The sequence below is a fragment of the Myripristis murdjan genome, chromosome 3 (assembly GCF_902150065.1).
Source record: "Myripristis murdjan chromosome 3, fMyrMur1.1, whole genome shotgun sequence".
NCBI classification, from domain to species: Eukaryota; Metazoa; Chordata; class Actinopteri; order Holocentriformes; family Holocentridae; genus Myripristis; species Myripristis murdjan.
The window spans coordinates 18,734,794-18,759,097 of record NC_043982.1 but is presented as its reverse complement, the minus strand read 5'-3'; the positions used below and the strand labels follow the sequence as shown (position 1 = coordinate 18,759,097).

The following is a 24,304-nucleotide window of genomic DNA, read 5'->3' as shown; positions in this document are numbered from 1 at the left end:
ACGATGATGCAGAGAAGGAGAAAAGTTGTTTTTAATTCTGACATGACATACATAGTGGAGGATGTCTATGCAGTATTTTTTCTCATCTCAATCAATCGGAATAACTGCGTAAATCTTTGCACATGGAGAGCAGCGCACCACCTCAAACCTCTCAAACATTTCCATGTTGTGCATCACCAAATGACATATCAGGCTCATCAGTTGTTAAGGTTAGTAAATTAAATAGTAGATAAATAGTAGTTAAATTAAACTATTTGTTTTGCTGAGCACTTGATGGAACTCCCTCATGGTCCCCTGCTGGTTACTGGACCTCAGCTGATTTAAATAACTTTGGAAAATAAACACCGAGCAGTCATCGAGATAGCCAAGTCATGACCACCCTGCATGACCTCATCAAGCGGCTAAAAAGACGGAGCATTTCAGAAGTAAATACACGGCTACCATCGGGGTCAACAGCAGAGTTGCATTCCAGCTCGAGTCAGGGCGACATCAGATAAGAGAGCCAGGTAATGACGGTTATCAACGGGCAACCCACTGATGTGGCCTGATGACTTTCAAGTGGCCATAAACGGCGTGGGAACCATGTTATTAATCAGTAGTAAAGGTGAGGGCACTCAGCAGCCTGGGGCCAGATTAGTTCACATGGCTCAAACCTGAACTCCAAAACACCTGGATGGCCTACATGCATATGCAGGGGTGCATGTGCACACGCACACACGCATGCACGCACACACACACACACACACACACACACACACACACACACACACACAGTCATACAAACAAACATATTAACACAGACGCACACACACAGATGGAGAAATATATAGCAATGCAGGCAAGCATGGTGGCTGGTGGAGGGCATGTAACACTCACATGTATTGACACACTCACATCATCATACATACACACACACTCAAACAACTCCCACTCAGACAGCCACACGTGGTTTCTCATACAAATACACATGCATGCCTGCACACACACTGACAAAAAACAGAGTACAGGATGCTCTGATGACAAAGTCAGGGATAGGATAATTTATGGTGTACATAAACCCTATTATAACAGCCTAAAATAATCAAACACAATCTCTAGAAAGCCTCTATAGCTCATCAAAATCTTCTTATTCTTTTTAATCTTATTATCAGTTGTCTGGTGCGGGAAGGAAAGTTCCTTGCATGTGTTTTATCTCAGTGTGACTAGCTGTAGTTTCTCTAAACTGCAACAGAGGTCACTATTTCTCTATCGGTGCTTTAATGACCGCAGCGCTCCTTCCTACAGCACGAATGTAACTGTAACCAGAAAACTCTGGTTCAGTCCCAGCAGTTATACAGAAGCTACTTACTAATGAACATTTACCAAGTTTTATTTAACCTTCCGTCATCCAGGGAATGTTTTCTTTTCATGCGTTCTTTTTCCAGAACATTCATACAATCACACACATTTACATTTGAGCCCTGCCTGTGTATTTGCAGGCAGAGATGTAGGAGAGAGCAAAACCACCTTAACACTGTTTGCCACCATTTAATTTGCCCACTTTTTTTCTAGGATGACATAAACCTTTGAGATAGGAAAATCAGCATAAGAGTATACATATATATAGTAAGTGGCTTCAAAATGATGTAAGTTATAGTGAAAATATAAATAATTTTTGTCTGTAATGGTGCCTGTTTATTTATGTTGTTTACTGACTGGACACCATAGTTTAACCCACTGTTTTATTTACATTACATTTCTGCTTGCAGGGTATCTCAAGGTAGTGACTAATTGTTTGTACATTATTTACTGTCTCAAACAGGAAAACCTGTTTGGCCACAGGTAAGGCAAACAAATATTCCTGTATACGTGAATCAACAAATTCTTTTTAACCTTTAATTACTAAGGGCATGGAGAGTATTACATGCTGTTTTTTTTTTTTCACACCCTGACTTCACGTACACACAGTGTTTATTCTGGCAGCTGATTTTGATTTAGTCTTAGTCTTTTGGCTAAAATGCATATTAGTTTTAGTCACGTTTTAGTCATCTGAATTAATTATTGTTAGTTTTAGTCCAATTTTAGTCAACAAAATTGGAGATTTATTCTCATTTTAGTCAAATGCATATGTGGCTTTCAAAATGAAACAACACAGTAACTTTTCATCAAGCACACAGATGATTTTAGATGCACTTTACTCTGAACTACAAGCATTTAATGGTACAGTGTGAAGAGTAGGGGAATATGACCCTGCACTGAATGTTGAAGAAACAAAACATTCAAAACATTATTTTCTGCAGCATTATAAGTAAAGTGTGTCTATAGATCTATTCATTTTTTTTTTTTTGACCGAGCCTGTGAGCTTGATTGGATGCCCACTAAACTTCAACCAATGACAGGACGGCACATTGCAAGGTTATATTTTGAGACACGCACAAGAACGTCTGACTGTCGACTAATATCATTTTCATCCCTTCTCATCTCGTCAATGAAATCCAAACATACATGTCGTCAAAGTTGTCATTATCTGCGATCTATTTTTAATTCTCTCACCTTGTCTTCATCGTGGAAAAAAGGTCAAAAACAAACAAACAAACAAACAACAAACAAATTTTTCGTCATCATTGTAACTGACGAAATTTACACTGCGTAAACACAACTTCAAGCTTTCGGGTGCTTGCCTTTCTTAAGGGAGGGTCCTGGCGAGGCCTGCAGGCCATTGAGGGCCCCCGAGGTCCCGGCCCCCAGAGCCGACAGGTGCATCTTGGGAGGCGAGAGGATGTGCGGAGCTGTGCTGGGGGAGGGGGAGAAGCGGAAGAGACTGCTGCTGTAGCTCGGACGACGACCCTCGCGCCGGTTACTGTCGATGGCTGCCTGAAGCTCACCCGGGGAGCTCAGGCCTTTCCTCTCGCACTCGTATGGATACAGGTACTTCATGTACCTAAAGAGGACAAAACACACATAAAAGTCAGCAATACATCGAATCACCACAGGCACAATGACCTCAGGTTTATAAAGCATTACCAAAACCTACCGATCCTCTGAACTAGAATAATGAAGTCAATCCGGCTGATAGCTTCACTTCACTTGTTGATTTCACCCATTCCAGTTCAGTCATGAAGAGGTGTTGAACAATGCTTTCACATTTTTTTTTAGCAGAACCTGCTCAACCTATTCATAAATGAAACTGACCTGATGAATGCTGGAGGACTGGGGACCACACATATTGACTATAACCAGCTTCATTCCAACAATAATGGAAAAAGATGTGGATTGTGCAAAAACTGGTCTGCATACTGAACATACATGGGTGATGTCACCGCAGCTCTGCAAAAATGCACAATAGCACATACTTGCAGCTCTGGTATGTTTTCCATCCCATAAAAACATATGATGATGGAGTGCATAATGGCAGAAAGCAGCCCTGAGGATCAATAAGGAGCTAAAAGCTGCGTCCATTAGATAGAGCCGATGGAGCGATGCTGCACAAAAGCCGTCCGACATTAAAAATACATAAAGGTTCATTAGGGCACTCCACTGGCGGATGGGATAGAGAGGTGTTACAGATCTGCACAGGAGTTTCCATTGAGGCACAGAGAGAGAGAGAGATAGTCCAGGCTCAGAGCACAGCTGTCAGTCAAAGCCCACCTTAGTCATTGTGAACTCTGGCCCAAATCACATCAATAAATCTATGAGAATCAATGGGCTCTATGTGTGATGTAATGGATGCAGCGACTGAATGTGAGCAGAGGAGGTGGCCTGGTGGGGGAAACAAACTCGCACATGTGTAAACACACAGGCACGGGCTCATATTGACATTCACGCTCATACCAACACAGTCTCTTTCTCATACCAACATAGCCTGAGGGTTGTGCTTGTTACCATACACTCACACACACTCACATATATAGACATATATATTCACTTAAAATGTTGGTTCCACTAAATTTGATCAGTATTTAGAAGATTAACATTACATATGGCAGCCAGTGTCATAGTTACAGTTATTGTGGAGGCTAAATTGAATTTTGCTGGTTGTTTGGCCCTTTTTGACAGTCTGTAAGCCTTCATCGGAGGCACATGCCAAGACCCAGACTTACTGTGTGCGCAGGGTGAAAGCAGCACTGGTGATGGAGGTGGGCAAGTTGAGTCCCTTGGTGATTTCTCTCCAGATCTTCTTGTTGATGACCTCCACCAGGCCTCCCTTCTCTGTCACCAGCTTGTAGAGCATGTACAGATCCAGAACCTGCTTGGCCATGATGGGGATGCGATTGACTGGGGTTCCTAGGCAGGACAGAGACACGAGAATCACAAGTTAAATCGAAATACAGCCTCAGGTCCAAATCAGAATCACTTTATTTGTCAAGTACAATAAATGCACAAGAATTAAAATTAAAATATAAAAAGATATATCCCATTAGGTGGATGATTTTAACCACACTGGCTCTCTGTATCACAAGTGCATATATTTTTAACATGTGGTTACACAGTGGGAATGGAACCCCTAATCCTCGACCCTTTTAACTATGACCCATTTCTCTCAGGTGCATTTGTGCAGACATACAAACAACTAACCCAGAAAACACATTCAGAGCTGCTATGGAAGAAATTATGTTGAATAAATCATAAAATCTAAATGCATGTACATTCAACCACCAAATGCAATGCTGAAGAATTCAATGTCATTTGTGACCTCTGAATATTGATGGCAATGCTTTGATGACACTGGTAAGGCTATGTAAAGTGGCCTGTGGCCTGCAGCCTGCAGCCTGCGCAGCCACTTAAATTGGACTTGAAAACATATTAGCCCAGTTAAGGCAAACCAGCTTGACCTGGAAAAGGGGATTCGCAAACAACACAAAGCGAAGCGGCTCTAGACTTTTGATACAGATGCATTAATCTTGTCAACAGCTTATCTGCAGTAAAGCGTGCAGGGAGTGTGCGGGGAGGGGGAAGGAGGGAGGAGGAGGAGCGGTATGCAGTAGTATGTAACAGAATCAAAAAGTGCAATGTGCAACAGTCTGAGCATGGTATGGCACTGGAGGGGGGGAGAAGGGGATTGACGACCTGCTAATCCATGGGGAGAGGGGGAGGGGGCTCCTGGATAGGCCAGTATAATGAAGCTCATTTAGGGGATTGTACTGAGTAAATCCACACCCCTTGGCTGTTAGCGCTGCCGGGCTCAATGCAAGAGAGCCGTCCAGATTTGTGCTTGCGGTTAATGCCAGGCAATCCTTCAGCCCTTCCACAGGCTGCTCTTAACCTGGAACAGGACTCATTAATGTCTCTGTAAAATAGCAATGTGATCAGGCCATGGAGATTAGCGCTGATTCAATTTCTTAAGTTAGCAACATGTCTTTAAGCCATGTGCAGGGGGCTGGGACGAACACATGGACCTGCATTAAGCGTGGAAGACAAGAACGCGTGGCAATATTATCAGGCACTATGGCGCCAACCCTTGCACAGGTTAATATTGGTTACAAAACCAGTGATGCAAGAATCAAAATTTTTTCTATTGCTAAACTCACTGGAAGTTGTTTTTTAAAGTCACTTTCAACTAAATGTCCAACCTGTAGAAACATAAAAATGTTACATTTAAGAGGTAAGGTGATAAGCCTTCTATACATGTCAGTAAAGAATAGAGCTGTCTGTAAGGATGGCCAGGGAGTGAAACATCAGGCCTTGTTTGGAACAGTGTTTTCTCACATGGGTACCGTGAGCACCTGGGGGGTTGCGATGTGCTTTTGTGAAGCACCACAAAAGGGTTTATGCAATGTGAAAAAGTGTGTACACAAAATAAAACACAATGAAGATTTGCAGTGACTGGGCTTCTGCATGTTTAGATCCGCAGCCAGGGAATGTGAAAGGTGTTTTGGGGGGCTGGTAAAAAGAATGAGAGCCACCGCCTTCAACATAGACCAGTAAATTGCCAGAGGAACTCCGGACAGTACAAACAAAGCAGATAATAACAGTGAGAACACAGGATGTGGATTCTTCAGAGGGGGCAAATATGTGACATGTCAATAAAACTACTGAAAAAAGTTTGAAAAATGACATATTTCAAGTTAGACCTGAACTATCCTAATGCAAATGAGCTTTACCATACCATATATGGTTAGTCACTGACTAAAAACAGCTACTGGTAAACAGCTATCTTATCCCCACAGCCAATTAACACACGCCTAAAAAAAGGGCCTGTGACAGAATGATAATGGCAGTGATTTTGTGTCTAATATATTTAAATACTAAAAGATCCAGTCTGTCAGTCTAGTCAATAAAGGACTTGAGTTAACCACTATACATCCAAAAGTACCATAATGGTTTTATTTTGGCACCATCAATCTTTTTTTTTTTTTTTTTTTTTTAAATAACAGGCAGTTATATTTTTCAAATGGTATTTGTCTCATTTTAGAATGAAATAAACAATCCTATCTAGCAGCATATATCACGTCAAGCTGGTGATAATAGAAACCGCCACTATAATTAACATCCATTTAACAAAAACTCTAAAACTCTCTCTCTCTCTCTCTCTCTCTCTCTCTCTCTCTCTCTCTCTCTCTCTCACACACACACACACACACACACACACACACACACACACATCACTAACTTACTATGATCTAAGAATTTAGATCATTAAATTTTTCTTTTTCATTTCTTTCATTTCATTTCATTTCATGTGTGTTGATCATTCAATCAGAGGCACAGCAATTGGAAGCACATAGTTCTGAATACAAAAGAAACCAGTATTACATAATACGATGACAATTATATGACAACATAAAAATAAATAAATAAATAAAAACAATGACAAAGATCCACAATGGACACCATAACATCTGAACAACAAACATCAGACTACTGGCTACTCATAAAGCCATCCTACCGGCTGGATAAACCCTATTCTGCAAAGAAACAGTGGGTAAAACAGCGTTTAGGTGGGTTTAGCCTCCACTACATCCAGCACGAGCCAGCATTTCCAGAACACGCAGGGGATCAAAGCCAGGAATGCTTTGCTGCCAGTGCCTGCTCATATAGTTATTTAATGCAGCGCTGGACATCAATCCTGCATCAAACAATTAGTACAACTGGAGGGGTCAGAGGTCAGCCAGGGGTTATTGATGTGTGAATTAAAGTGCAGGTCAGCAGGAAGCCATGTTTTCATACTGGCCCAGCCGTCCCCGTGAACAATGAGAGCACAACAAATGAGACACAATAGAACTGGCCCCACAGTGACAGGCCAGCAGTTAGTTGGGCTTTAATTCACACCCGTGCTTTTATTCAATCCTCATATCAATGTGCACTGTCAAATCAAATCAAACCAATGTTTTACTGTTCACAAAGCATGCTTTGTAAAGCAAGTCTGCCACAAGGTGCTCTACAAGGCAAAATCAGGACACAATTAAGACCAAACCAAACCAAAACAAAACATTATTTTTATATATGAGGCCAGTGTGTGTGGTGTGTATATGGATGACACAGGAAACCATAGGACCAACAATATATCTTAAGTGAACCAGAGGTGGTTTGATACCTAAAACAGCATTAATAAGTCAACACCTGACATCAGCCGGGTTTCACATTTCAACTTTGCCCAACCACATGTGAAAACTCCGGGTAAACACCTTTGATAATGCTGTAATTGACCAAAAATCACATTAGCAACACTTGGGTAGTTGGCCAGTGAGTCCCTAATTTGCGAGAATCAACATGCCGCCTGCCTTTGGGGTCCAACATCTGCTTCGCTTCGAGCCCTGCAGACGTTTAGCTCTAAAAGGCTTAATTAGAGCAGTCCAAAACCTCTTTTGATCACAACTCTTTTTTTTTTCTTGTACATTTTTATGACCACTACTATTTCGGCGTCTTTGCTTGCTACTCCCAAGTGTTCTTACTGTCTGTGCAAAATAAATATATTGCAAAGCTTTGAATTTTAAGTAGAGTTCAGGGACCCCCAGGGGTCCTTGAAGGCTTCCAGGGCATATTCTGATGTCACATACAAAAAAATGTATGAGTGATTATTTGAACATAATGCTTTCATCTTATCAGTCTGAATCTAATTGTCAGTGTTCAAGTTTAACATTTGAACAAACTTAACACGACCCAAATATACTAACATGTCATATTGTATGTAACTTCAACTGGGGCTGAATGAAAGTCAACTTGGGGGTCTGGAAGATGACTACGTTTGAAAACGTCTCTGCTAGAGTGATGATTCACAGTCTAACACACCAAATTTCTTGGTTCATCAGAAACACCTAGAGAGTATGGAGAGCAGGATCGGTCACGATATCACACCACATATTGAACATTGCGTGGCGTTAGGTCATGCAGGCCTCATGTAGGCCACTATTGGGTATTTCATCTCTCTGTAAAGCCATGATTTGTCCACTCAGCTGCGCTGAGCCAATCTGTAATTGGCTGCAGGCTTCACCTCCCATCATCCTTTGCCCTGGACTGATTTTCCCCCAGGGACAGGGCCATCAGGAGCCGAGTGATTAATGGCATTGGGGGTCAAAGGTCGCTCTGGTGGGAAGTACCGTGGCTGAGGGCCCCTGAACCACTCCCTAAGTCCTTCCTCTGACTTCCACCATGAACACAGCAACACAGCCAGCCTTCAGATGACTGGGAACGGACATACAGATCAAGTGATACAGAGAGAGACAGATACACAGAAGAAAGAAAGACAACAAGAGTGCCCGAAAAACAAAGATGGACAGGCATATTAAGAAAAAAACAAACAAGTGGAAAAAAAGAGAAAAATGCAATCACCAATGCGTTTGGAGAAAAGATGTCATCAGCCGATATTTTTTTGCCAACAGTCAGTATCTTTAAAGTCTCATTTTCATAAAAAAAAAATATGAAAGTTACAAAGATTCAGGCCTTGCTCAAGAATCTTATTCTTGCCAGTGCAGAAAAGCCTTTAAAACATCATTCGAACCAAGAAAAACTAAAAGTCTCCACTGAAGCCCAGAATAAATATGCTAAATTATTTTCATGTAGACAAAATTGATGCTGTGTGTAAAATGTCATGTTAAATGTGTGTCATGTTAAATGTTTGTAAATGGAGCTACCAAGGTGCAAGACAAATTTCAGACTTGTGTCTGACAATAAAGTAAAGTAAAGTAAAGTAAAAAAATTATACAATAAAAATGTAGTAAAGGTCATTGTCAGCCCCACTGATTAGTATGACAAAAAACTGTTACTGACAGCCTTATAAAACCTGTATGACTAAGCCATTTCCCTCAGGTTGAATTAACCCTTCCCACTCCAATACCATTCAAGTTAACATCATAATGTAAAGAGGATAGCCGCTCCCAGTCCAAAAAAAAAAAGAAAAAAGAAAAAAGAAAAAAATACAAGGTCATTTCATCTGACCCCTGACCTATTTTTAGCAGGAAACAGCTGTTTGCATTAAAGGTCCTCTATAATAAATCAATTGAGTGTCCCTGACGCCAGTAGTGGTAAATTAAATATCGCTGACTTCACATGACTGGCATTTTTTAAATAATTAAGTGGCAGAGTGACAGCCTTCTAGCAGATGACACACAGGAAATGAATTTTTCACTGAACGAGCACTGGCCGGTGTGAGGTTTCACTACCATCTACCATCAGGGGAGAGAAAGAGAGAGAGAGAGAGAGAGAGAGAGAGAAAGAGAGAGAGAGAGAGAGAGAGAGGAGAGGAGAGGAGAGGAGAGGAGAGGGAGACTACAATTGTTTTCATCACTTCTAAATTGGGAGGCAGCTTCGAAGACCCAGGAAGAAGCCCGGGGGAGCCAAGGTAGTAGTAAAGGAAGGAGGGAAGGAAGGACGGAAGGAAGGAATGATGGAGGGAGGGAGGTATAGAGGAGGTGTGGTAGCAGCCAGCTGGAGAAAGACTGGATTACTGCTATAAGGAAGGTGTCAGCCAACACAAACAGCCCCCGGCCTCATGGCACTGTCTGAGTCCTTTCAAAGCCCCGCGCTCCTTCCTCCTCCTCGGTGGATGACCCCCACCTCTACCCCCCCACCTCAACCTCCATACCACACCACACACACACACACACACACACACACGCGACAGCAGATTGGACCGAACAAGGCCTATTGCTCTCTAGATCTCTCTATGGCTGGAAGAAGTCCACACCATTCCTCTTTCTCAGTTCAATTCAATTACAGTCAATTCACTTTAAATAATTGGCATTGCTGTTTATCAGAACCAGTACTGCCAAATCAGTAGATGAAATGCACACTGACACAAACCTACAAATAACAGTTTTGACAGTCAAACCATGTAGAGATTATAAAATCTAATATAATGAATACATATTCTAAATTAAATTACATTAACCCGCCTAAGACTGCTGCATGCCAGACTTTTTTTTAATGCTCTAGTGTTGAAGAGTCTGCTGTGTCTGTTTACACACTCCGCCATTTGCTACATTATTCTATTTTTCTTTGCTGTTTTTCTATTACTATGTGCTGCAACAATGAGCCCATTCATCCACAGTGATCGAACGTCACCTAATCTGAGCTGAAGTGAGAAAGACACCAAGAAAAAATAAGATATTGAACTTGAATGTCATAAACAGTAACCTAGATCACACACACACACACACACACACACACACACACACACACACACACACACAAACAGCCATACAAGTGGAGGAGATTTATGTGGTAATTATTTATTTATTTTTCACTTGTATTGAAGTATTTTGCACTGTGCCTCATCTAACATCCAGGGTAATAAAGGAAACTGAACTGAGAGAGGGTTTCAGAGACATTACCAGAGAGTGTCTGGACTCCACATGCTGAGTGTTTATTTTACGTCAGGCGGCTGCTGGCTGTTCAGTTTACATGTCCGTATGTCGGACGGCGTATTGTCAGGCCTCTGCCGCGCACTGGGCCACGTTTGTTTTATTTTTGATGCAAGGCCAGGGACATAAAAGGTAAAAAAGCCACGAGTGTATGGAATTTGCTATCTTTAGTCCAGGCAGAGCCACCACATGCATGACGGACCAATTCATATCAAGTGGTAAGATATGCACCCCCACATGAGGGAAGTTAAATGTAACGTTATGCTATAGATACATGGCTATTCCAGGCATTAAGCCAAAGCTGGTAGAGAGACACAGAGAAAGAAGAGGGAGAGAGAGAGTCAGTTGTGTTAATGTCTATAATATCTAAGTTTATACTATGCATGTTTGGCAGTATAAGTTTCTCTCCTGTCATGCCAATAAAGCTGAAATACAGAGGGAAAGAGGGAAAAGGAGAACAGGACAAAAATTAGAGAGAAAAGGCAGAGCAAACCGCAAAAAAATCACATCTGCCCAGTATGCTAAACTAGGAAATGAGTAAAAACATAACAAAACAGGAAAATGGGAATCTCCTTGTAGGAACAACTGGAGCGGAAAAGAAGACATTCTGGAAAATTAATCACATTGGGGGTTGAGTGAAAAGACACACATGGTATGGCACAGAGAGAAGTAGTGGTGGCGCACTCTGAGAGTAACTGAAATGTTATTCTCTATTAGAAAAAAAAAAAAAAAAAAACTTACCATGACAGCTAAAATTTAAAAAAAAAAAAAAAAAAAAAAAGACTGACTAGAATCACTGTTTCTAAACTGACAAATTTAAAGATGTCTGTGGTTTATGGATTTGGCTGGCCTCACGTCAAGAGAAAAAATAAACTTAGGTGTTTTAGGTGTTTAACTGGAACAACTCTTGCTTTGATTGAAGTGATAAAAGTTCCATTTTTTTCACAGCATCCATTACAGTGGAAATCAAAAAATGGGTTTGCATTTCATGCTTCAAAAAGTTCAAATTTAATAGAAAGGATACCCCAGATTCTAATACAGAAGACAAAAAAAGACAAAATAAAATAGTAAAATAGTTTAATGTGATATTTTAGGACTTGAGTAAATTTTGGCATTTTATGCAGCTCAACATCTGTAATGCAGAGGACATACATGCACTGACTGGGTCTCAAAGGGTTAAAGCGGTGAAAGCAAGTTTAACTTTTTCCCCCCTTTTTTGTATTTTGTCTCCATCCTTAGTGCTAACCTGCAATTGCAGAGGTGTTTCTACATTGCACTTCTCAGAAATCACCCGTCAATCAGTGTGTCCAGCACTGGGATGTGTTTTTGGATTTGGAGTTTTGCTGACTTTTCAGCCTCGGTGGCTGTCACTACTCATGCCAGCCATCCAGCTCTTCTTCTGCTCATTCCAAATAAGTCACTCTTGCTTTGGTCAGGAACATGAAAAGTCTGCACCAAAGATTTTTCCTTAATAAAAACCTTCCTGATGCCGACTGTTTAGCAAATATTAAAACTTCATCTTTTTATATTAAGAAGAGCGACTACCACCTGTATGTTCCCTCCAGTCTCCCACTCACAGTTTTCCTGTCTGTCTCATTAAGAAGTAGCAAATAGGCGGAGAGGTTGGAATAGAGGCAAATAACTTGAAGCTGTATTTACTCAGGAAACAGCAAGAGTAGCTTCTTAGTGAGAATTATTACAGCAAGTAGCCCATAGATTAAAGGAGCTGTCAGTGAAGCATTGTTAACTCAGCTGCAGGCTGTGGTACAATATGTCATCAAACTGTCATCGATCTAAAATAACAACCAGATGCTGTAAATCTCACCGACAGCGGTTTACACAAAGAGGAGGATGTCATATAATGACACTATAATGGCATTCTTCACATAACAATGTAATACTCACAATCACAACCTCGACTTTCAAGAGGCACTTGGTAATGGATAGCTCTCTGCGCAGCTTGATATGATTGTTAGATATCACAACGTGTTGTCAACTAATTAGACAGCATGAATGAATTTAAAGAGAGAGGCCTCATTTATCAAGCAACATATGATTTTTTATTTCCTTCGTGTGATGTGTACACGATGAAAATGTGGATTTAGCAAACTTCTCGGGAGCCTAACCTGTTGGTATGACAGAGATTTAGGACGACCTGAGAGCACAAGTAGGGTGTAACCTCCACAGATCATCTTATATCTGCAGTATTTCATTTTTAGATGCAAAGCCTGTCTTTTGAGCTGTAGGTGAAACTCAGTCACTCACTCATTCACAGGATCACGGTTAGCTATGGGTGTGGTTGGGCATGACGGCTTGCTGCATGTTTCACAGCACTGAGGGCAGAGCAATGTGTTTAAAAGGATCGTGGGTGGAGCTGTAGGCTGCTGGCTATTGTGTGTCTGTAGCTATGAAAACAAACAAATTAACATCATCATTGGCTTTTCAACTCATTTTTGTGTCTCTGTAACCATTGTGAGGGTAATCAAACCCAACAATTTCACTAAGATTTAGCTACGACATATGTTGATGGATCGGGTCGGCGAAACCAGGATGGACGGGTGGCAAAACTGTTAAGTTGACCGCATGCACAGTGATAAGTTATCTAACAAGTTACCTGTTCAGTTTGCTACTGTATTTATGCTTCTGGCTCATTTCATTGACAACAATCTCAAGTTGTATCATGCCTGAAGTTCCACGGCTTGTTTTCTATACCAGCCTATCTGACAGCTTCACTAATTTGAAGGTCTGTATGTTCACTCAGCCTCCTGATGGTCACTAAATTTTCAACCGAGGCTACTACAGTTTCTTTTCAAAAAGCCTCTAACAGTGTCCACACATAGTAGCTTACAATGCAAGCTGTGCCTGCCAGCAAAGAAGTAACTAAGACATATTCAGTATCTGCCAAACACAATGTGAAGACCACAGAACATGGGCGCAGACAAAAGAGTGGGGCTTTGCATCTATGACACTGTGTGTCCTAATTTATGAAACCAATGAATGTGACCATATTGTATTCAAAAATGCTGAAATGCCAGAGAAAAATCAGGAAATGACTTTAGGTGTGACATGAGTTTTATGAAATAGCCAATGAGAAATATTGAAAGAGTACCCTGTATTGTGCGTTTTTTTTTTTTTTTTTTTTTTTTTTTTTTTTTTATTGTCCTAATTTGTCAAATTAGGCTAATTGACGGCATTGGGGATGATGTAAGGGACTGAAATGCTGTCCCAGCCCCTTAAAGACAGCTTAGGGCACTATGAAGTAGCTACAGCAACACCTAGACACAGAACTATAAATTAATCTTTCAGAGTATATCTTAGTTCTGCTGAACATTACTATCACTTCCACCTCTGGCTCAGAGAATTTTATTTTTTTTGCCACTTACTCACATGGTGTTTTTAAGACGGAGCAGTTATGGTAATGAGTGGTAACTGAGGTCATGTGAACATGCTTACGGTTTACCAGTCATTGGCATTTATCAACATCTGCATGTGAGTATGAAGGAAATGCCACAGTTCTGAATGTTTGATGAATATGGCTGAAGTTTTTAGTTTGTATATAGGCAACACCAACAGTTACTAACATATTGATAAATGAGGCCCACTGAGAGAGAGAGAGACAGAGAGAGAGAGAGAAACATGACTCCCTCTCTGTGGGTCATGCAGATAGGTCACCTGGTGAAATAGCGGGGGAGGGGGATTGAAAAGGTTGGATGGCGCGAAAAGTGAGATGGGCCCTCCAACTGTAACCCAAGTCCCCTTGGTCCCCAGAGACCCGGTAGATCAACTGACTGGACCCCAATCAACACCGACTGATATGGAGCCAACACAGAGCTGGATGGATGGCTCGATCTATCTGTCTCTCCGGCGCTATACAGTTGTCCAGGGCTCTCACTGGTCATGGAATCTCTGAACTATCGTGGGACGTTTGAGTCAAACTCCAGACTGTGAATATGAGGGAATTTTAGAAATGGGTCACTGGACAGGTCAACTTTACAACTTGCTTCACACATTCACCACCTCAGATGATTTTAAGTTGTTTTTCAGCTGCTTTTTCTCCACCACAAGCCCAGACTGTTTAGCCCTTAAGAAAAACAACACACACAAAGCAGGATTAATAAAACTTCGGGGTCACAGAGGTGCTCCAACTTAGTTATGGAAAATTATAAAACATTATCTAAAGATAGTTGATGGTTGATGGATACCTAGATGCCTGCAGCCGCCTCTGGCTTTCTTAAGTGAACTTTGTTCCCTTTGCTCTGCTAGGTGCTCCATGGAAGTTGGAAAAATGTATCAATGAATGAATCAATCAACCAACCAACCAAACTTGTGTGTCAGTCTATTTATCCATCTATCCATTCCTCTGGCACTGTGTGTGATTCATGATCAGGGTGGTATATTACCACACAAAAAGGTCTACTCTAGCAGCTAGCGGTCATCTGGAAGTATGCTTCTACTCTAAAAAAAAAAAAAAATATTTGTGAGGATGACTGGTGAATTTGAGTTTTCTAGCCACTGGCCAGGGACTGGAATGTGGGCCAGAGCTTTGTAAACATATACATGATGGCTGATGATAAAACCTCTTTGTAATACACAGAGGAAGGTGGTTCATATGTAAATTCTTATGACCGTATATAATTTGGTACTTCAGCTTTTTTCTGATCACCTCAACAGTGGTGGTAGTACTTGAATCATGGCAGTAGTCACACGAGTGATAGCAGAAATAACAGGAAGTAGGAGTAGCAGTAGTAGTAGAGGGTAAATTTAATTTCACCCACAAAGGTGACACAATTTTGGAGGATAACGTTTTAGAATGACTCACAATCTTCTCTTAGAATAAAAATCTTCCAACGTCACCATCAGTCGTGCAATTTAAAACTGTGCAGCCCACTCAAATGTAGTGGATGACCTCTGCTCTATATTTACACCTCACTGGAAGATTCGGTTAGAGAGGAGTAACCCGATAGGTTGGTCTCATAGGCAGCCAACTCTGATCTTTGAAGAAATGTCAAGAATGTATTTGTCACAGCAACATGACAATAGTATGCTGTACACAGAAAAGAAGGAGGGGCTTTGGCATCAACAGTAGATTCCTGTGATTAAGCTGCAGAGGTTAGGCTTAACCTTTTCCACTGTAGCACGGGGCTCGGGTGATTGAAGAGGGGGCAGGTGTTGTAATACATGACTCAGGTGAACCAAACCCAAAAGACAGAGGCAGTTCAAACACCGAAGCAGGTTTACTGCCACGATAACACAATAAGATAATCAATATCTAGTTCGCCTAGTCCTAATTATGGAAAATAAACATATAAACTGAAGTGCAAAACAGAGAGAGTGATACAGCAGGCATAGAGAAAAGGGGAAAGATAGAAAGACAAGAGAAGTAATACATGAATAGAGAGAAACTAAGAAAAAGAGTAAGAATGGGTAGAAAAAAGGAGGACAGTGAGAGAGAGAGAGAGAGAGAGAGAGAGAGAGAGAGAGAGAGAGAGAGAGAGAGAGAGAGAGAGAGAAGTTGGGAAACAGGAGCTGCCTCTTAAATAAGAATGAACAGTTCTGTGGCCAACACGAGTGACCAGCTCCCCGCCCAAACTGGGATTTTGGGTGCTTTAAAGGGTAAACAGGGGACAATGATCTTTTCATTGGCAGGTGCAGCACTGAACCCCCACCCCTCCCCAAATTTATAACAGCTAACCGCTTCAATCAATGGACACCCGGATTGGCAGATAAAGCCATCAGCTGACGAGCTCCATTTGGGGCCCAGCAGCATTGATCAATATGAGAGACATTGGCTGCTATAAGCTGATGAGAGAGAGAGAGAGAGAGAGAGAGAGAGAGAGAATGGAAATGGGGGGAGGGCACTAATCTCCAAATTTTACCACCCATCAATGCTAACTGCTTTTGGCTTCTGGTTCCATGTTGATGTGGCATACATTTACAATTTAGGGTTTAAGCTGACACTCTCATTGAAAGCGACGTGTAGTGTCACGTGTAGTGATAAAACAGGCCTCGGTTTCTCTATCAACCACATTACAAACAAACAGAAATCAGAAAGGAAAAGGTCAGGGCACTGGATTCCTCTCAATATTCCAGCATCATCACATAACTGACTTGGTATAGCTGACTTGGAATCATAAATGGCAGAGTATAAAACAAATCTGACACAGGGAAGTCAGCTCGGACATAAGTAAAATTATGTTAAGTAAAGCAGGATTTGTACTGTAGAACAAACCATGCTCTCTATACAGGCATCATGCAAAATTCAATTACCATTCAATCAACATTTAAAACATTTTAGCTTTTAATTTTTAAGGTATTACATTCATTTGAAGTGCTTTTCGGACTTTCCAAGGACCTACGTATACACAAAATAGCGAAGCACTAAGAAAAAAAACCACAGATACACACACACACACACACACACACACACACACACTCTAAGATCTAAGACTCGACACCAGAGGGATTTTGTTTGATTTTTAGAAAGCACTTAGGGCGGGTGCAGGCAGATATGAAACCAGGAGCTGGTTAGTTGCAGATAAACCCTTTACAACAAACCACATACACAAAAACAACACAAATGGAATGTCATGACAAGAACAACAGTGTTTTGTAACTGCATTCAACATGTAATGTCTGTTTTTCAACCGTCTTCTCTTGCATGCGGCATCTTATTTTCCATTAGGCCCCTCTGTTACTGTGCAGCTTATACAACGTTACAGAGCTGCACTGGAAGTGAGCTTAGGGCTATTGTGCTGGCGGAGGGCTCCTCTGGGGGCTGTAATGTATTTCATACCATCCATCACTAGGGTGTGGAGGCCAGGAAGCATTGCCTTAAGAGCATACACAGGACACAGATGGAGAAGGAAGACAGAGATATGCAGAAATAGTAATGAGCACAGAAGAACAGTTTGGGTCATTTGTGCTTCAAAAAGAAGTTCCACTACTTGAGTTTCAGCCACGGGGCATTCCGTTATCATCAAGTGCTTCGCACGTACTTCTTCAGAAATTGTTCCTGTGGACTAACAGAACGGATATCGTTTTAAGTGATTCGCCTCTCCCACCTCCCACTCACATCTATGTAAGCCTCTGTGGCAGAAGAGTCCATTTCCTAGTAATTGGACAAGGAGTTGATTGCCTGAGTTACACAGATAGCCAGTAGAAATTTACGATCATAAAGACAAAAAAAAATAAATAAAAAAAAAGTTGTGCACGGTTAAACTGAGCAGCCTGTGTTATTTTTTCTCTGACCAATGACCTCGCTGGGAAGCATGAATCTGCTTGAGGCCTGCTCTCATCCTCTTCTCTGCTCAGTTACTTATGAGCCCTGGTGATTAAGAATCTCCCAGCTCTGCAGCTTAGAGACTAAAATCCCTGTACAGTATGGTCGTAATTAAAGATTGACAGCACAGTGGCAATCCAGGACCCTGCAACATTCTGGCTAAATGACTGAGGAAGTAACGGGAAGCGGGTTTTGATGGGGGGTGGGGCAGGGAAAGAGCTTGAGAGAAAGATAAAGAGATAGAGAGTGGGCAAGAGAGAGAGAGAGACACAAAGACTGTGGGCTTGGTTGGTGAGAAACAAAAAACAGTCTCAAGGTTCTGATCTAGTGTGCCCCCAACACACACGCACGCCCACGCGCACACAGTCACACAAATCAGGAAAACCACTATTTCCTTTTGTTTGGGAGGAAGAGAGGAGCACAGGCCCACTAGATGCCTAAAAGGCTGGGCTATAATTTGCCAGCCAACGGGTGGAGTTTTGCAAAAGCAAAGATAATCTCAGCCCTCCAACATATCAACACGACAACCACAAAATCTTTGATCACAAATGTCTCCACTAAGAATAGCTTCCCGTCTCTTTTTGGCGTCTGTGTTGGGGCAATGATTAGAAAGCGGCTGGTTGGACCTATGGTGGCTGTTTGGGTTCCCACCCTTTCCTCAGAGCAGGGGCCCAGTGTTACCAGCTCCAGCCTGTCTATGGCTCTGTCTGGCTCAGTCGGCCTCCGCTCATTCACTTGCTTCCAAAGAGACATGAAAGAGTGTGGCCTCGCTTCCACGCAGGCTGGCCTGATGCCTCGCTTCACATCCCCTCTGTTTCACCGTGGCACCCCGTCTGCCCCGTCACCCATTGCAGTTTCCACGTATGTGCCCTCTTCATCCTTCATCCCTCAAGCTCTTCCCTCCCTCACTTGCACAGACACGCGACGGTCTTTCCCTTGTCTGCTGTCCATCAGCGTTGCCCTATCAAAAGGTTGGCCCACACTTTTTAGGGGGATCATTAATCATCCTATGTAGGACAGGAGGCCCCTTAATCCAGCATCTAACCCCCCCCCCCCTGCACCGAGCAGGCCGGCGCGCAGCCCTCCGCCCCTATCCCCCATGGTGTTATCAAGTTTCAGTGGTTGTAACTGTAGCACAATAAACAGAGGGGGAAGGAGGGTGGGAGGGGTGGCCAGGGAGGAGACAGGAGGAGGAGGAGGAAGGGGACAGAGACAAGAAGAGAGAAAGAAAGACAAGACTGATAGAGGACAAAATGTAGTTCAAGAACTGCATGTCATTTCTGCACTCTGGACAAAACATATTTCATAGTCCCCGGAAATATAAGCTTCTGAGTCAGGCTGTACATCTGGTAGAAATAAGATGGATTACCAATTGTATTTCAAACAAACAAACAAACAAATAAATGAATAAATAAATGTGTAAGTCTGATTCAATACTTTCAGATTCATACTTTTTCAGATAATACCAATCCGACAAAAAAAAAAAAAAAAAAAAAAAGCTAATGGTAAGCTAATGCTTAAGCAATGTGTCTTTTTCAGCAAAATGTTGGATTTGAATTCAGAGAATATGTGAAGCATTTTATACAATAGTCAGTCCCCTCCCTCCCCAGGAATAACATTTATCTGTTTTTGCAAGTAAACTCCTAGTGTGTTCACCTGACAATACCTAGTTTTGTTGCTGCTGTTGTTGAACAAACCTGGTGCTGCCATATTCCAGAAGTTGCAGGATGTTAGCTAAATGAAAATGAGGCCGTATCAAAGAGCCAGAGAATGTTCCTATTGTGGTGTGATGTTTGTGCAAAGGGCCCGCCTGTTACGAGGGCCAGTGTGAAGCTGACTGAGGGAGTAATATAATGCATACATGGATCCCCCAGAGCCCATTCACGGTGTAATTGGTGTGGACAGAGCTCTCGGTCTCAGGGTTACAGTTAGGGAACTTCCTCTGGTGTCCTGCTGGGAGGCCGCTGTTCCCACACCACACATACTACAAGGAATGGCCAGGTTAACTAGTCATTTTATCAAGTATACGGTCTTATTTTTTTTTTTTTTAAACAAGTGAAAAATAATCTGCCAAATGTGAGTGTAAACACTGCTCGCTTCCAGTGCAGTTCAACTGTTCAAAGAGTTTCCTTGACCTGACATTGCTGATATGACAAGAGTGAAAGACTGTAAGGCTGAACAGTTGATCAAAATATTATCCAAAATGCAACATCCAAATTGCAGGATCTGTATTTTTTGTGTGACAAAATATCATCGTAACTGAAGTATCGTGACGCTACAGGAATACCTTGGCCTACAAATCATATTCTCCAGACAAAATATTTGTTTGGTACTTTTTGGTATTTTTTTTCCCCCCAAAGAAAATGAAAATTATGGTGCAAAAATTAGCATTCTCACACAAATTGAGACTCAGACCTCAATCTTTATATCTGCCAAAATAACTGTAATAAGACATTTTTACCATATCATTCAGCCCTAGTGATGTGCCTTATTTCAAGATGATATCAATTGTTTTTTCTTAAACTGTGCTGCAAACAACTGGAATTGTTTTTTCTCCTTGTATTAAAGAAAATAAGTTTTCAAAAGCAATTTTTTTTCAAGAGTAGGTCAAATACTGGACCAAGCACAACCTGCCGCTGCCTGGCCTCTGAAAACACTGCTGGCAGCCTCGGTGAAGCTATTAAGGACTTTATGGTAAGAGACAGAACAGAGCAGCTGCCAACAGGCTGTGGCTAAATTAAATGTCTTCATTACTATCACCACCGTCCCTCCCAAACCCTCCTCTAATTCTATATCTGTCTCTTCAGCCCTATCTAGACCATTGTGGGTAAATGACACAGACAAGTCCGGCTTATGGCATTATCGTTATCAACAGAGGCCTAAATCTACTACGTCAGGATTTTCCCCTAAAATAACTGCTGCTCTTACTAAAGCTGCGATAGCACACCATGTGGTCCATCTTAAGCTCAATCTACACTCTGCCTTAAGCGTGTCACGCTGGGATGGATCGAGCCTCTGCTGAAGGCAACGTGTGGGGTTTTCTGGCTGGGGTAGCAGGGGCTAAAACACTTGTCTACAAACCCACACATCCCCCCACCCTATCCCAGCCATTCACCCATCCTTTCTTCTCGGCTGGTGATTTCACTGAACAGGAGTCTTTCTATCTGGCTCTGTCCATCACAGTCTGTGGCCATTAATCATCTCAAGTGGACAGCGCTGACAGGCAGTTGGCCATTTCACTCGCCCTTTTTTTTTTTCTCTCTTCATGAAGCACCAGCAGCTCCTGCAGTCTTACTTACTGCCCCCTCCCCAGCCCTTGTTTGTCCCTTCCAAGCCCCACCTCTTGCCCCAAACCCCCATCCCAAATGAGAAAGTGGCCGGGTGTCAAACCAAAACAAACAATCACCCATCTGCTTTATCAGAAGCTTTGAGGTGGGTAATGATGTCAAGGCAGCGTCGAAGCCTCTGCATTCCCAGTGGGGGTGGAAACAGTGAAACCTGTAGTGGATATTATAAAGAGCGATGTCGGCCCAGTGTCCTCTGCCCCTAGTCCTGCTGGAGTGCATTTACATTTTAGGCCTTTAGTTGATGTTTCCATCTAGAGCGACTTACAGTGACAGTGGAGTAAGCTTCCGTTCTTTGACCGTTGTCATTACAAGTGACAACAGGGAAGGTCAGGGGTTAACGGATTGAACAAAAAATTCTTGTGAGCCTAGATTGATTTTGTATGACAAAGAAGTGATAGGTAAAGAATTAAAAGTCAAGGCAGAAAAAGGCAGAAAAGTTTATTTGTGTGTGTGTGTGTGTGTGTGTGTGTGTGAATGCCTTTTGACATTTTGTGATACAGCGCCCATCAATGGGCCCCCTCACCAGAGACAGGATTTAGGACAGCTGCTAAAATTCCTCAACTGTGAACACACACACACACACACACACACTCACACACGCACACACTCACACTCATGCCTGTTCTCAAGCACAGAGGCAGGAAATGGGAATCCCTCGCAAGTTTTCCTTCCGCTGTTGCTTTCCTCTCAAGGCCTGGAGGCCCCAGGACGAGGTGGGAAAATTGCTTCACCATTTGTCTCCCTCCATCCACAAATTCCTCTCAGTTTCACTCAAGCAGCCACGCAATCTGCTTCTGAAAACTAAAGGCTATTCCTTTGCATTTGGCTTTGTAAAATGTAAAACACGGCAAATGAGGCAAGTATTTTTCCCCATCTGACACACTTATATCCCCCTCCCTCCTTAGAAATCCTGCATGACAAAATAAAAACAAGCCAGACGTCTACAGGTCTCTATCATTTTGGTATTTAAAAAAAAAAAAAAAACAGACTGCAATAATTTGGAATCCATATCCATGAAGAGAAAGGCAAGGATGGGTAATTACATGATAATTAAAGGGCACCAACTATGAGAGCCTGCCAAGGCCTGCTCTCCATCTCACACACTTGGCACTAACAGCAAGAGCAAAGGGGGAATCCAGCCAAGCAATTTGTTCGCCGTGATTAAGACTCTGATTTAGAAGCCAGTGGAGGTCGGCTGAGTGCTTCTTGTTGCAATATTTGGGGGAAAGAGCTCTGAAGTGGCTGAAATTATTCCCTTCCCTTGTGTACAATGGTTGCATGATCATCACTGTGGCTAAAAGCACTGACCTTCTGGAACCTCGCTTCCATAATGTCAAGCACTGCAGGCTAATTTTCACCCTCCAAGTTGTAACCGTAAGAAAGTCACTCTCTCTGACACCCTTCAATGACACATTCAATCTGACTGATTGAAAATAGCAATTAAAAAAAAAAAGCCTAACAAGGTCCAGCTCTCCTCCTTGGCTCCTATTCCTTTCCCTCACACTCGTCTATTATACATGATCATTCTAGAGACATGGGAATAATTGTTACAACTGCTGTCAGGCACTGACCCTTGCACTCCCTTACTACCAGTTGCTTGTTCTGCTGGTGATCCAGGAACTTGATCCATGGAAGCTGATCCACCAAGGCACTCAGTGTAATTCACTTTGAAAAAAGAGATTCGGCTAAATACCTAAAATGTCGAATGCAAATGACAGGAGATCACACATTATCAAGACTATTTCTCCTCTTTTGGCGTTTTCTTCATTGTATCTGTTTGTGCACAATGTAAAATTCCCAAGGGTTGGTTTAAGTGACTACCCTTAAAAGTGAATTGACAGAAATGTGGAATAAAGACATAATTTGATGTTGCTCATCATCAGCCTGACTAAATAAACTAAAAAAAATGACATGCTTGTTCCACATTCTCTGTCAGATGACTCGACAGATTCTCACTTGGATCAACTCTTGCCGTTTTTGCATAGTGCGCCTTAAATCATTTTACTGTTTTGCAAGTACACTGAGCTAAAAACAGGCACAGAAAATGCATTTATTTTCTGTTTTATGACATTTCTTTTATTTATTTATTTATTTTTTTGCAAATTCAAATGCAAGTGAAAGTGAGGCTGAGAAAAAAAAGAAAACACGCAGCAATCAGCCGGTAGTTATCTGCTGTCCGGTGGTGTTTTAGTCAGCTTGATGGATCTCTCCGTCTGACCAGCGTGAGTAAAGGGTCAGCGAGCCACTCCCAGCGTCTGCCACTGGACAGAGATGCTAACAGGCCTCTGACAGATCCTGTCCCTCCCTCTCTCTGACTCGCCTTAATTCATCACCCTCCAAACAAGACCTCGGGGTGCTGCGACCAGACCAGACACTCGGAAGCTGCTGCTTTCATGAACATAGGCACGCCGACATACACACGCATGCACATGTTTTAGCGCATGCACACCCCACACCCAGCTCAAGCACATGGATACATCTACACAAACACACGCACCATCATCATCCATCACAGCCTGACAAAACAAACTATGCATCACACATACACATATATACACATACACACACACACACACACACACATAACTTATCCCCCATCATAGTCTGTGACAAAACATAATGAAGTATGTACCACACACACTCACACACCATCATCACCCATCACAGCCTGCCAAAACATAATAAGTAAAGTATGCACCACTGTAATAACATTGTGATTCACCTTGAGAGGCATACATCTTTCTTGGGGAACGGATTTATCTGATGAATGCATTAGCTCCTCCAATCAGAGGGGGCGTTGCAGACAGCGTTAAAGGAGCATGCGGTCAGCTGACACTTGCTGGCTGTAGGCCAACTAAGTGAGTTAGACCATAACCAGATCCTCTTGGCTCTGATACTCA

The 24,304-nt window shown here is 42.2% G+C and overlaps 1 protein-coding gene across 1 annotated transcript in view; it reads right to left on the bottom strand.

The window, feature by feature from the left end:
• The window catches only part of LOC115356862 (AT-rich interactive domain-containing protein 3B), a 55,893-nt gene that overhangs the window by 4,272 nt on the left and 27,317 nt on the right, over nt 1–24,304 (bottom strand). The window contains exons 5-6 of the mRNA XM_030048149.1: nt 4,080–4,263; nt 2,658–2,920 (exon numbers count right to left, since the gene is read on the bottom strand). Coding sequence (XP_029904009.1) covers nt 2,658–2,920; nt 4,080–4,263 — 447 coding nt within the window. The remainder of the gene's footprint in view (nt 1–2,657; nt 2,921–4,079; nt 4,264–24,304) is intronic.